Genomic DNA, 14,946 nt, shown 5'->3' with positions numbered 1-14,946 from the left:
CAGGGTCAACGCAGCCACATACCAGGAAGTTTTAGAGCACTTCATGCTTCCTGCAGCTGACCAACTTTTTGGAGATGCAGATTTCATTTTCCAACAGGACTTGGCACCTGCACACAGTGCCAAAGCTACCAGTACCTGGTTGAAGGACCATGGTATCCCTGTTCTTAATTGGCCAGCAAACTCTCCTGACCTTAACCCCATAGAAAATCTATGGGGTATTGTGAAGAAGAAGATGCAATACACCAGACCCAACAATTCAGAAGAGCTAAAAGCCACTATTAGAGCAACCTGGGCTATCATAACACCTGAGCAGTGCCACAGACTGATCGACTCCATGCCACGCCGCATTGCTGCAGTAATACAGGCCAAAGGAGGCCCAACTAAATACTGAGTGCTGTACATGCTCATACTTTTCATGTTCATACTTTTCAGTTGGCCAACATTTCTATAAATCCTTTGTTTTTATTGGTCTTCAGTAATATTCTAATTTTCTGATATGATGAATTTGAGATTTTCATTTGTTGTCATTTGTAATCATCAAAATTAAACAAAATAAACATCTGAAATATATGAGTTTGTATGTAATGTATGAATATAATATACAAGTTTCACTTTTTAAATGGAATTACTGAAATCAATCTACTTTTTCATGATATTCTAATTTTATGACCAGCACCTGTATAGTCAGAAATAAGAGGGTGTTAGCTTTGAAATAATGTATTGCACATGTAATTTGGGCTTACAGTTCCTAAGTTATTTGCTTTTTTATTTGGGTATGCAAAATAGGCAAGGATTACCCAAAATGAGGTGGATGTTAAAGGAATAGTACACCCAAAACATGATTAGCCTTCATTTTCTACTCACCCCCATGCTGAACAACACTCTGGAGTACTTTTTTGATATCTCAAATGCATCTGGAGATCTGGGAGGCTTCTTGCTGTCTGCTGACATTCAAATAATGGAGGTCTATGGTGCCCGAGGCAGAAAGGTCCATAAAAGTCCACAAAAAACGTTTCAATATTCCTCCATACTGCTCGTCCAATGTATTCCAAGTGTCCTGAGTGGGTAGCGTCCATAATTTACTCGAAACGAAGTCATTTAGAATGTTTTTAGAGCATAAACAGTAGTGTATAGGATTTCCTAAAAGAGCGTTCACGAGTCTACGGAAACCGCGGCAGACCAAACCAGATGAAAGTGCGCATTCAGCTCAGCAAAGAACTCATGCTCTTTCTCAACACTGAAGTCCTCAGATATTTTTCTTTCGTTGTTTCTTTCTTTGCACAGGTAAACAGCACATTTCTTCTTCTACGCTTGCATTATCGGCAGAGCAGACGCTGAATGCGCACTTTCATCTGGTTTGGTCTGCCGCGGTTTCCGTAGACTCGTGAACACGCTATCAGGAAATCCTATACACTACTGTTTATGCTCTAAAAACATTCTAAATGACTTCGTTTCGAGTAAATTCTGGATGCTACCCACTCAGGACACTTGGAATACATTGGACGAGCAGTATGGAGGAATATTGACACGTTTTTTGTGGACTTTTATGGACCTTTCTGCCTCGGGCACCTTAGACCTCCATTATTTGAATGTCAGCAGACAGCAAGAAGCCTCCCAGATCTCCAGATGCATTTGAGATATCAAAAAAGTACTCCAGAGTGTTGTTCAGCATGGGGGTGAGTAGAAAATGAAGGCTAATCATGTTTTGGGTGTACTATTCCTTTAAGAGGTTAATAAATCAAAACATAATTTGAAAACATTTTATTTCTTTTCCCAAGATTAAAAAGAAAACCTAAAGCAAAAAGCAGAAAAAGTCCAAGTCAAATAAAACTGTCATCTTTTTAACTTTTTGTTAACTGTCTTCCTTAGTTGGAATAGAGATAGACGAAGATGTGAGCGACAGTGATGGTAAGTAAATAAAACTGAATATACTAAGAGTTTGATGTGTTTAATCAAAAGTTATTGATCTAAATGTAATTTGTAGATGGTGGAAACCGGAGGAGAGCAAACAGGAGACAGGCAGGTGGACGAGGAGGAGGAGGAGGAGGAGGTGCAAGAGGAAGAGGTCGAGGCAAAAAGGCAGACAGCGAAGAGGAAGAAGATGAGGAGGAGGAGGCTCCAAAGAGACGAGCAAAAGGCGGAAACAAGAGGGGGGCTGCTAATAAACGAGGTGGCGGTAAAAACGACGACGATGACAGTGAAGATGAGGCTCCTAAGAAGAAGAGAGGAGGTGCAGCCAACAGGAGGAAAGGTGGCAAAGCCCAAGAAAGCGAGGAGGACGACAGTGAGGCTGAGAAAGGAAAGAGGGGGAAGAGAGGAGGAAAGAAAGGAGGGAAGGAGGAGGACAAGGGGAAGAAAGGCGACGCCAAAGGAAAGGACAAAGGGAAAGACGACGATAAGGACAAGAAGAAAAAGAAAAAGAAAGATGACAGGTAGGCCAAAGAACAGCTAAATAAATTTCTGTTTTCAATCCCTTTCTCACCTTCTGGCCCCTAGTGGAGGATTTAGACAAGTATTGATACCGGTAACTTATTATAAAAATGCTGTGTATTACTTCTGACATGTTTCTATTTTTCTGATTTTCTCTCTCTTTTGCTAAATGTTCTCCTCCAGCTCATCGGATTCAAGCTCAAACTCAGACGAGGAGGAAGAGTCCATGTCAGAGGGGGAGATGGCCCGGCTGATGGAGGAGGTGGAGGAGAAGAAGAAACTGATCGCAAACATCAGGAATAAGCCTTGGAGGATGAAGCGAAGGCTGGTTCTCTTAAAGTAATGCTTAAAAAGGGGAATATTATTGCTTGTTTCTGTCTGGAGATCAACTATAGAACATTTTATTGAGGCTAAAAGCAGTTTCAATATTCACTTTTTAACATTTTCTATCAGAAATCTTGTCATGCTACATTTTTGGTCATCTTTTATAGTTTTTTTCTTTTTTACGACTATTGATTCAATGATGTACATGATAGATTATTGATACAATGAATGAGTCCTAGAATTTCCAAGCACATTGCAGTAAAATGCTACTGTAATAATGTGAACATCGTGATAAATTAAAACCTTAAATAAGTTGCATCCATGTAAAAAAACAGACATAAAGTAAATTAAATTAGTTGTTTCTGCAAAAAAGTCTTAGCATGACTTAATGTAGACGTCGTAAAAGTATTAGGTTAAATTAAGAAAAGCAAGCATTGTGTAAAATAATTTATATAAAAACTTGAAGAACTATATTATTTGGGGCTCTAAGATAAACTAAATAGATTTACTAAACAATAAATTAATTTTAAATCCTTAAAGAGAGACACAGCACTAAAAATTCTATATTATCAGTTTGCGAAAAACGTATTATTGCTACAATAGTGTTTTGTTGTTCATAATAATTTCTTTTCCATGTGCATCTCTTCAAACAACACATTTTTCCAAATGTAAAATTAGCTTTATTGCTTTTTTCAACTTTCAGTTTCACTTTTCTTATCTCATATTTATGACTCTCCAAATTATAATAAGAGTGATCTAAATAATTTGCTTTTAAAAACACATTTACCAAGAAACCTGACATTTCAAAGCTTTATGAAAACAAGTACAACAACAATTTCACCCTATTTCTTCACCTTGCAAATCTACATAAACAAGTGCATCGTCTGCATATCGTTTGAGTTTGTTTAGCATTTTTATGCTGCTCTGCAGGGAAGCTCAACAATTTGTGGATAAGTTTGAAGGAGCTCTGGGCAAAGGAAAAGGCAGGAAGTGGTATGCCTACAAAGTGATGATGACCAAGGTTTGGATTGAAATAGAAAAAAAAAACGTTTTTTTCTTACTTGATGGTTTCAGGCTAAACATATGCTTGTTTTTTTTTTTGTAGAAATGGATTAAGTTTCAGAGAGATTTTGAGAATTTCAGAACAGCCTGCATCCCCTGGGAGAGAAAGATCAAAGAGGTGGAAAGTAGGTTTGCTTTAACATGTTTTAAACGTGTATAAATCACAAACCTTTTTTTTGTGGATACTATATTTAAAAATGAGACTTGCATCTTTAGGTCACTTTGGATCATCGGTTGCTTCTTACTTCATCTTCCTCCGCTGGATGTACGGAATGAATCTGGTCCTTTTTGGTCTCACCTTTGGTTTGGTGGTCATTCCTGAGGTGAATAAATGTGGCTAAATAGACCACGCTAATTCTTAATTAGTATTAGTAAAGAAACTGTTTAAAATGAACTCCAAAGATGTCCATAAAATAACTAACAATTATGTAACTTTTAAGGTCCTCATGGGTCTCCCCTATGGGTCTATTCCAAGAAAGACTGTACCAAGAGCAGAGCAGGACACTGCTCAGGATTATTCAGTTCTCATGGACTTTAATGTGAGTATCTAATCCAGCGCAGACAAAAAGTCTTAAAAATTTCTCCTTTTTGTGTCTTTTCTGAGCAGAACTTCATGTAAACCTAAAGTTGGCTTTATCAATAGTTCTTCAGGTGAGCAAAAGGAGTTTCAATTTGGACTTTTGGTGTTTTTCTGTTTTCAATTTTTATAACAAACATTTAGTCTCATATGTGAGCTTTGTCAAAGGACTTTTTTGTTAATTAATTAAACATTCACATATAAAATTTATTTCTCTAACTAGCTTCCAGATAAAAAAGAACTTCAACAATAAAACAACGAAAATATCTGAGCTCTATTTTTCTTAAGAAATCCTTTTAGAGGCTGTTATAAATTGCTGTTGACAGGTTTACACACTGCAAAAACCATCTAGAATTAAGTTAAAAAAATCTTAAATTGAGTGTATTTGCCCTTAATTTAAGTAGATAAATAAGATGATTTACCAATGGAATTAGTATTTTTACGCCTAAAACAAGATAATTAGGTAATATGCACTTGAAATAAGACAAAGCAAATGTAAATTGTCTTGTTGGCAAAGTATTTCAATTAAATCCTCAATTCAAGGAAAAATGCGCTTTATCTAAGCAAAAATTACTCATTTCGATTTCCATTTTTTGCAGTGCATGATGTAAACATTTTACCTCCATCCTTTATTTAAACAAGCTCAGTGATCAGATGATGGGTAGTAGAAAAAAACTAAAGTCCAAAGAAAAATTCTGAAAGCTCTTCTTACAGCTTTACGACAGAAAAGACAGCTTTGAAGGATTCAAATAAAGTGTCAAATCTACTATGGCGACGGTGATCAAAAATCCTTTTTGCTTTTCAGGGATATTGTAAATACTCTGTCTTGTTCTACGGATATTACAACGACCAGAGAACCATCGGCTTGCTAAAGTTCCGGCTGCCTCTCTCCTATCTATTGGTGGGGATCGGAAGCTTCGGGTACAGCCTGATGCTCGTGATTCGAACGTGAGAAAATCCAGCTCAGGAAGGCTTTCTGCATCGCCTCACAGTATCACACATACTGACAATTATTAGAAAGAATACCAGTATGAAGGTTTCTTCTTGGTTTGTTATTCAGAATGGCGAAGAACGCTGATGTTGGCGGAGGAGATGGAGAGGAGGGTGAGTTCACCTTCGCCTGGAAGATGTTCACCAGCTGGGATTACCTCATCGGCAATGCAGAAACCGCTGACAACAAGTACGCCTCCATCACCACTAGCTTTAAGGTAGCCGCAGCAGACGATCACACCCGCTGACGTCTTTTATCTTTTCAGAAACTCAGTTTACCGTGTACTTAACAATCCGCATTTTTTTTTTGATAAGAACAGGAGTCCATTGTGGACGAGCAAGAAAACCAGAAGGACGAGAACATCCACCTGCGCAGGTTTCTCAGGGTTCTGGCCAACTTCCTTATCACCTGCAGCCTTGGTGGGAGTGGGTACCTCATCTACTTTGTGGTGAAGAGATCTCAGGAATTCGCCAACAGGGATGACCTTAGCTGGTATGAGAAGAATGAGGTACTGATGTGCAGATGCTTCTGGACAGAAATCTGTGTTAAGGGTTCCACACACAGGAGGCAACGCTTTCATTTTCTATGGAACATGTCTGAACTTGTGCGATGATGAGGCAAAAAACTCTCATTTTGCCAAGTAACCTCTATCATTGCTGCATGTGACATTTTAAGCATTGACTGAATGAGAGGAGAGGAAAGCATGCTACCCTCTGCAGATTGAAAACTTTTAAATTTGAGGAAGCCGTTTTTTTTTTTTTTTTTTTTTTACACCATGCAGTGTCTTTTTTACGGAAGAGGATTAGGGCCACTGAAAAAAAAAAAAAAAGTTAATTGTTTTTTTTATTATTTTATTTCAGTATAGTATGGGGAAAAAAGTCAGAATTCTGATTTTAATGATTTTTTTCTCAGAATTCTGACTTTTTTCTCTGAATTCTGACTTTTTTTCTCAGAATTCTGACTGAATTCTGATAATAAAAAAAGTCAGAATTCTGAGAAAAAAAGTCAGAATTCTGAGATTAAAGTCAGAATTCTGACATTAAAGTCAGAATTCAGAGAAAAAAGTCAGAATTCAGAGAAAAAAAGTCAGAATTCCGAGAAAAAAGTCAGAATTCTGACTTTTTTCCCCATGTAAAACTGAAATAAAATTTAAAAATCAGTTAACTTTTTTTTTTCCAGTGGCCCTAATCCTCTTCCATACTTTTTCTGTAATAAAGGATAATGTTTTTTTCTTTAGCAAGATATTTGGCACTTCCAGCAAAATTCTTCTTACTCTTCATTCTTTAAGTCTGGTCAGTCGCATACTGCTTTAAAGGAAAAGTCCGGTCAGCAATGAATGATCAATGGATCATTATTTAACCTGAAACTAACACGTTTGCAGCGATTTATCGAATTTAGCATTAATCAGTAGGAAAGTGAAAATAATAATTTTCATCGCGATCACTGGGTCTGGGAGCGGCCATTTTTGCCCGAATATAGTAACACCTCCTCCTGACAAGCCTAGCGCCATTCCCCCCGCTTTACAAGCAAAATCAATGGGAACTACTAGACACATCTGCAATCAACAACAACTATTGAAGATTTCTGGAGGACTTCACCATTGAAATTCACCAGAGCTATAGTTAAACTTACAATGCCCACGTGCATGGCAGTTGGATGTTGGAATACATCGAGTAAAAGTGAAAAATATTATTCCACCTTTCTGATTCCTGGTCCCCCACGGACGGGTTGGTCGTTGGATCGCCAACTTGAAGAGGGAGGATTTACCACCGAACTTCTGGCCAGAGAAAAAACACGTAATATGTAGCCAACATTTGGAAGAAGAATGTTTTCAAGATGACTTGGATAATAGCGCATTGTGACAAACACCAGATACAGCACTGGGACTTGATCAACAGCCGATACCGCACCGTGACGTCACAAACCAGTAGGTGGCAGTAGTGTTCTTTGGCAAACATGGATGCCTCCAGTAAAGCACATTGAAATGAAAATTACTCTTAATTAAAAACACTTATCATTTATTAAACTGTATGTAATACTCTCTATTTAAAGTACTTTCAGAAGTTTGAATTCTGAATATGACCGGACTTTTCCTTTAAAAGTGTCAAATTCCCTCCAGTTTCATAACCAATCAAATTTATTAGAGGCAGGCAACCCAAGAACATGATTCCCAATGTTGTCTCATTTGTCATGTCCTCTGTGTATTAGTGTGGCATGATTGCCACCTTGGGCTGTCTTGTGTCATACCTGGTGTGTTGAGCCCATTAGATATACAGTTAAAGCTAAAGCAAATATCCAGTCTTAGATTATCCCTACGGTCTGTTTTACCAGTTGGAGCTCATCATGTCCCTGCTGGGTCTGGTGTGTCCTCCTCTTTTTGAGACGATCGCCGAACTGGAGGACTACCATCCTCGAATCGCCCTCAAGTGGCAGCTGGGACGCATCTTTGCCCTCTTTCTAGGAAATCTCTACACCTTCCTGTTTGCTTTGTTTGATGAAGTCAACTCCAAGGTATTCTACTCCAAACTCTGCTTTTTTCATTTCATTGTTTTAGCCTAAAACAGGTTCAAGGACATTAGAGACATTCAATTTATTGACCTTTGCTTAAAGATTTCATTTTAGCTTTTCTTTGTAGTTACATACTGGTATGCCTTTACCATTGTGTAAAATATAAAGCTCCCCAACTGATCAATAAGTATTGGCTTAATGGGTGAGATACTTTAATGCCTTTGTCAGAGCTTTTTATTAAATCAGTTCCTTTTGACTGATTCTCAACTCTCTCTGCATCACCAAAAGTTCTGTATTCTTGTTTTTCATGGATTTTCCATAAGTGAACAAAGTTGAATGCTGAATGCTTTACTCAGCAAAAAATTCAGATACGGCGTTGCATTGGTTGGATTTAGCACCATTTATGCATATCTCAATATATTGAAGAACTTTGACCATGGAAGGGACGGGTAATGATTCATTCAATGACCACTAACTAAGACAAGCTCTGTATAAACACTTCCATTTTATACAGAGTTTTAGTTTTCAGTAACAAAGTTGGATATAAAAACACCTGATTTGCAAAGGAGTTCTTCATAAAACCACTAGGGGAGTGGCGGCCCAGTGGTAAGGGCATTGAGCTTGGATCCCAGAGGTTCTGGGTTCAAGCCCCAATTTCACAGACTGCCACTTTGGGTTGCTGAGCAAATACCCTTAACCCCAAATTGCGCCGCACAATGGCAGCCCACTGCTCCTCAAAGGAATAGGTTAAATGCAGAGAGGGAATTTCGTTTCTTTGTACTTGTGACAATAAAGTTGAATTCTTCTTGGAACAAAGATTAGGGCTTCATATCAATGCGGTTTTTCACCACTTTTTTTTCTCCCACACTGTATAGATTTGATCACTCCTGCACTTTAACGAATAGAAATCCCATGAAACCTGTACAAAACGAAATTTTGTTTTGTACAGCTTTCATGAAACTCTGTGTATACGAAACAATGAAAGTTCTCTAAGTCTAAGGCTATTACCTTTGCCTTCCATGGCTCTCTATTCAATCATTACCAGTTTGTGTTTGTGTCTGTTGTCTAATGTTCCTGCTAATGTGTCTGTTTCTAACTGTAGTAAAGGTCAGTTAAAGTAAAAGGAATAATAATTATAAATACATAATAAAAGTAACAAACAAGGAAACAGACCATGCTTATCTTAGGTGAATAAACAATCAAAACACTTAAACTTTTGGAAGTCGAGTTCGCCACTAACTGTTGGTCCCTCAATTGTTGTTTTTGAGCACGGGTGAAAAACTCAGAGCGGAAGCACTATTGGTTTTTGGGTCGTGTAGTTTTTTTGACTCGCATTATAGTGTAGGCTTCAAGGAAAAAAACTACAAAATGGCGGCGCCAGTACTGGATTTTTTTTTCTTTCTATTTTATTTTATTTTTTGGCATCGATCTTAGTTTTTTTTAGTTACTATCGGTATGCTCCCGCTCCCGTCTGCTCCTGTTAATGTTTAATCCTGTACCGTCCCAATCACGTGATCGTTACTAATACTGACTCCCATCCCACGGGATTCCCGTGGGATTCCTGTGGGATTCCCGAAAAAATGTCAGTCTTTAATACAGAATACATTTCTGTAACTCTTTGCTCTCTGTGTAAATCTTTAATTACACAGTTTATTTTTTTGACGGGGGTCTACTAAAATAGCATTGTTAATAGTATAACCAATGCATAATTAACATCCATAAGAATGTAATAACTATCACTAGCATATGAACAAATCTGACTTACATTTTAGATATTTCTCACATCTATCCTTTTAACTTCTTCAATGGTTCTATAAAAATGCCACTGAAGAGCTTTGATGCATTTTAGATATGATTCACTAAACTAAATATTGTTTCACAATCATGCTTGGAATGTAGCACAGATATCCACAAACTGTTAGATCTCCCTTACTTCCTCACACCAAAGGCTGCAGCCATCATACCTGAGAATATGCTGATTGACCCCTGTTTATGTTTTTGCTTTATTAGGACTATGCACTTGAATTTAGCTATTTTATTTATTTTTCATAGTCTCCACAAACTAGCAGCAAGCCATACCAAGAAGACTATTGCTGGTGCCGCCATTTTTACAATCAGTGGCAGAAGAACACAAATGAAGCCTAACAAAATCACCAGAAGTCAGTCCCAACCAGAATTTAAAGGTATACTATGCAACCGGTGTTGATTTTCCAGCGAGGCTCCCCCCGGAGGGCGAAAGTAAAAGTGCACTGTCATGAATATGCTCAGCTGTTCTCCTGGTTTTTCCGTCAAGCCAGGCGCGGTTGTTTTGAGCTTAGCAGACAGGAGAAAGCAACGAATCACCATGTCTACTGTGGTAGAGAGCCTTTTTCCTCTTTCTTGCCTGCTCCAACATGGGCTTTCACCGTTTTCTCGCTGGTTCCGCCATGATAACTGCACAAATATCGCCACTGCGCTAGCAACGAGCATGCCTTTCACTGGGGGCGTGTAGCAGTTCTCGCCGTAAAGCAAGACCGACTCTCGCGATGGACGAGACTTCTGAGCCTGTGGGTGCGGGCCGAGGGCTCCTGCAATTGCAAGTCCGGTATTTCCCCTACAGACCAACAGGGCGGCCGAGAATACCTTTGTTCGACCTGAAATGACTCATTTAATCATCCAAAACGTTATGGAACACATTAATTAACTGAAAAATGTTGCAAAGTATGCCTTTAATAAAAATAGTTTAAATCCACCGGCTATAGGTTTAGATTTCCGCCAAAAACCCACATACACCTTTTTTGTTTGTTTTTGTTTTACAGATTATTTGTTATCTGGCATGTTTTTGACTGCTATTTTAATTTTGTATCAATTAATACAAGCTTTATGTAAGTTAAATGGGTGCTTTATACTTTTATAATGAAGTTATTATGCAGTAGACACGTTGAAGATATATAATTCTTGCGTTTTTCAACTTGTTTGTTGATGCACGTATGACCTTATTCTCGTCAGAGTGCTTTCAGCTAAAACCTGGCTTTATCCCTTTCAGCTAGAAGAGGAACAGTCTATCAAGAATGCTTCCATCTGGGCCATGAAGGAATACTATGCCAACTATTCACGTCTTCTTAACGACACTGATGCTACTCCTCCCCCAATGGACCCTGCGGATGTTATCCGAGGCCCGTGCTGGGAGACTGCAGTCGGCATTGTAACGAAAAAGACAAATTAATTATGATTATTTCACTTTTTTCTGTCTTTTGTGTACTTGCTGTGAAGGATCACAGGATTTTAATCCATTTATTTTCCTATTATTGAAGGAAACTATGAAAAATGGACCTAAAATGTTAGCTTTAATGAAAAATGTTCCCTGTTCTGCAGGAGTTTGTGAAGCTGACCGTTTCAGACATACAGGTGACCTACCTGACCATCCTGATTGGCGACTTTGCCAGAGCCGTTATTGTCCGCTTCCTCAACTACTGCTGGTGCTGGGATCTGGAAGCTGGATTTGTAAGTCTGTAAAAAAGCCTCCTTTTCTATACATAAAATATAAATGTAATTGTGATTAAACTGAGTCATACTTTAAGATCTCTGAACAAATAAATGAAACCAGTGTCAGTAGAATATACTTTCTCTGAGGAAAAATGTCCATTCATGATATAAAATTACAGATGACCTATAGTAATCAATAGCCTGATTTTACATGTATCTACCTCTGACAAAAACTTAGTCTTGATTTCTCTGATGTTTGTTGCTGATAGCCTTGATTTTAGGTCTAAATAATATTCTAAGGCTACATTCACACAGCAGCCTGAATTGACCCAAATCCAGATTTTTTGCCCATATGCGACCTGAATCCGATCTTTTCCTAGCAGTCTGAACAACACAGATCTGATTTTTTTCCCAATGGGCCACTTGGCTTTGTGGTCTTGAATCCGATACAAATCAGATTTTTACTGATCATCGACCTGAATGTCATTAACACTCAACAAAGGTCACGATTCAGTGTCTTGCTATGCAAAAGCGGGAGGAAAGTCAAGTAAGGCGCACGATAATGCGGAGAGCAGTCTAGAAAGGATTATATTAATTTAATTCAGTTTCAATTCAGCTTAATTTTATAGCGCCAATTCACAACACATGTCATCTCAAGGCACTTTCAAATTCACCAGATCATACAGTCAAATTGATTCAAGTTTTCTATCTAAGGAAAACCAGTTGATTGCATCGACTCATTGACTCAAATGCAATCCCTTGTAGCGACAGTGGACAGGAAAAACTCCCTTTTAACAGGAAGAAACCTCCAGGAGAACCAGGCTCAGTGTGAGCGGCCATCTGCTGAGGCCGACTGAAGCAGAGAAACAAAAAGCCACTGTAAAAGGCGGCCCTGGGTAATCCATTAGCTAGTGTCAGTGCATAATCCATGGATAATGCACTGGCTAAGGTTGGAAATGAAATGAAGGATCGTTAGAAGTGCTCCAGCCCTACCATCCATGTTTACTTCCGTAAACACAGAGCACACTCGCCTGTGACGTCATTGCGTCCTCTACTGCACATGCGGGACACTTAAGTTGAGTGACGCAGAAGATCACATACAAGTCACCTTTATTTGGAAATGTGAACGGCAACACCAAAAGAATCAGATTTCACCAAAATATTTGGAATTGAGCATTAAGGCCTGCAGTGTGAACGTAGCCTAAATCTAGTTCATTGTACTTGGACATTTTAAGGACAACTACTGCTGAGTTCATCACCCTAACACTGAGGTAACTGCTGTGTCTGATCACTTTTTAGCCATCGTATGGAGAGTTTGACATCAGTGGCAATGTTCTTGGACTGGTCTTCAACCAGGGGATGATCTGGTAAAAAAAATAAATAAATATATATATATATATATATATATATGTATATAAGCCCTAAATTACTAACACTACTTATTACTATGTTAACTGCATGGTATTTTTTTTTATGAATCTGGGCTTCTGTTGCTACTTTCATTATGATAAAGTTAGAATGTACGGTTGGGATACCCTACGGTAGTCTCGTGAGACCATCCTGATCTCGCGAGCTTTCAAGGTTTCACTCGCAGATCAGTCTGGAGACTCTCCGTTAAAGAAAATTTGGAGCCGTTCACCAAACAAACGTCCAATCAGCGTTGGCTTTGAGGCGGGTTGAGGTGTGACGCAACGGGAAGCGCGACAGTCTAAAGAACATGGTGACTTCAGCCGATTAAACTAGCGTTAGCGTGGCTATCGAGCAAGTTTTATCGGAATTACAGAGTATTTGTTCACTGAAAGAAGAGCAAAACACTGCTCTGGAGGCTTTTCTCAGAGGAAAAGATGTTTTTGCTCTTCTCCCGACTGGTTTCGGCAAGAGTTTGATCTATCAATTGGCTTGTGCCTGGCTTGTGGTTGTGTTTTAGTCATCGCTCTGTTAGTACGTCATATGCTTCGTTGATCTGATGGGTTTATTTGGCCCGTCTATCACCAACATAGGCCAATCAGCTAACCAGTATTTTCGCCCCTTCCCAAAATTACTTCAACGGAAGGTTTCCAGATGGATATGCGGAGCAAATCCATCTGGCGGAGTCAAGTTAACCCTACGGCACCCTGTGTGTTTTTATGGCATATTTTGACATTTGGATATTTCAAGAAGTCAAAACCTGATTATCTACATATACATTCTTTTTAAAATTGTCTTTAAATTAATGTTTTGTATTTTTAGAAGAAAAAATGAAGTAAAGCTCATTCTGACCCCTTTTGATTCCCCTTTTCTTTCTGCAATCATTAATTTGACTTTCGACAACATTAACAGCATGACATTTTAGCAACATTAGCAGTTAACCATTGTTGGTTTAGCATCGTTTTAAGGTCTCTTACACAATATGTAAAAAGTTACATAAGCAGCAATATTTACAGACTGCTTGCTGGTGATTCCCTGATTGTTGAAATTGCCTCTTTTGATGGAATAGAGATGGGAGTGGTGATGGATAGGCAGGCAAATGTTGGCCCCCTTCCCTGAGATACATAAATCCAGGAGGCAGATCAAAGTCACGCTTTGTGGAGAGCTCGCCCATGTGGGCTTTTCTGGTTTAAACAAAGAGCCCATATGGAACAACTAAAATGCTTTTGCACTCCAGATTTTCAAGCAGGTTTTAACTCAAGTCTAACACCAACACATATGTTTTAGCATTAAAAAAATCTAATTTCTGGGTAATAACACATTTAAGATGAATTTCAACAGCAAAAGAAAAAACAAATCTAGTAATATCTATAAAAAAAATACAACTCTTGAGGAATGCACTATTCAATTTCCCTGTGAAATGTACCAAAACAATGTAATTTAAGGAAAGGAATAAATTAGGGTGCCTGTGAGGGATTGAGCCTGCCAAGCATGAGGACACAGTGGTGATTGTCAAGAAAACTGGGTTTTATTTCCCCAAAGTAACAATAACCCAAACAAAAAATTCAGGGCCCTTAAAAGAGGACAAATGAAGAGACTAACTAAGGGCAAAAAATATCAAGTTCAAACATATCAAACCTCAAACTAAATGAAAAAAACAAAAACTAACCTGACACACAGCAAACAAAGGGGACTTAAATACTGGCTGATCAGACCAGACTGACACACTGAGGAAGCGGTAGGGAGAACATCTACACATATTTAACAAAAAATAACTTAACAGGTAGCTTAAGTTTTGAACTGAAATGACAATTATTAAACAAATTAACAAAATGAGCAAATCACAAAAGTAAGAAGAAGAAATTATGCAACATATTTAAAATGTTGAGTCCATGGTCTTCCCCCATAGTGAAATTCAAGATGGTATCACCCAATCAGTCCATGATCATGTCAGCCACACTCTCCCAGTTGATGGCCCTCCCATAACACCAGAAAATAAAGCACAAAATATATTAAGTATTTGACAAAATAAAACATATAAAAGTTAACCAAAAGTGCGCGCTACAATTGGAACTAATGTCTTCAATATTGTCAAAATAAACCTATACATTTATGCTACTGTGTATTAAAACTTATGAAAAAGTGGTTGTGTGTGGGGTTACTGACCATGTGACCATCACAA

At 38.3% G+C, this 14,946-nt stretch overlaps 1 protein-coding gene across 1 annotated transcript in view; it reads left to right on the top strand.

Moving 5' to 3' along the window:
• The window catches only part of tmc2a (transmembrane channel-like 2a), a 29,152-nt gene that overhangs the window by 7,151 nt on the left and 7,055 nt on the right, over nucleotides 1–14,946 (top strand). The window contains 15 exon segments of the mRNA XM_038287604.1: nucleotides 1,870–1,908; nucleotides 1,985–2,048; nucleotides 2,051–2,432; nucleotides 2,614–2,769; nucleotides 3,685–3,775; nucleotides 3,860–3,941; nucleotides 4,033–4,139; nucleotides 4,257–4,355; nucleotides 5,199–5,341; nucleotides 5,454–5,601; nucleotides 5,704–5,892; nucleotides 7,716–7,895; nucleotides 10,918–11,076; nucleotides 11,247–11,375; nucleotides 12,657–12,724. Of these exon segments, the coding sequence (XP_038143532.1) occupies nucleotides 1,906–1,908; nucleotides 1,985–2,048; nucleotides 2,051–2,432; nucleotides 2,614–2,769; nucleotides 3,685–3,775; nucleotides 3,860–3,941; nucleotides 4,033–4,139; nucleotides 4,257–4,355; nucleotides 5,199–5,341; nucleotides 5,454–5,601; nucleotides 5,704–5,892; nucleotides 7,716–7,895; nucleotides 10,918–11,076; nucleotides 11,247–11,375; nucleotides 12,657–12,724 (2,000 nt within the window). The 5' untranslated portion in view covers nucleotides 1,870–1,905.

Source organism: Cyprinodon tularosa, unplaced genomic scaffold (assembly GCF_016077235.1).
Source record: "Cyprinodon tularosa strain WSP-4 unplaced genomic scaffold, ASM1607723v1 ctg241, whole genome shotgun sequence".
NCBI classification, from domain to species: Eukaryota; Metazoa; Chordata; class Actinopteri; order Cyprinodontiformes; family Cyprinodontidae; genus Cyprinodon; species Cyprinodon tularosa.
Note: the sequence above shows the minus strand (reverse complement) of the source record. Positions and strands in the feature narration are given on the sequence as shown.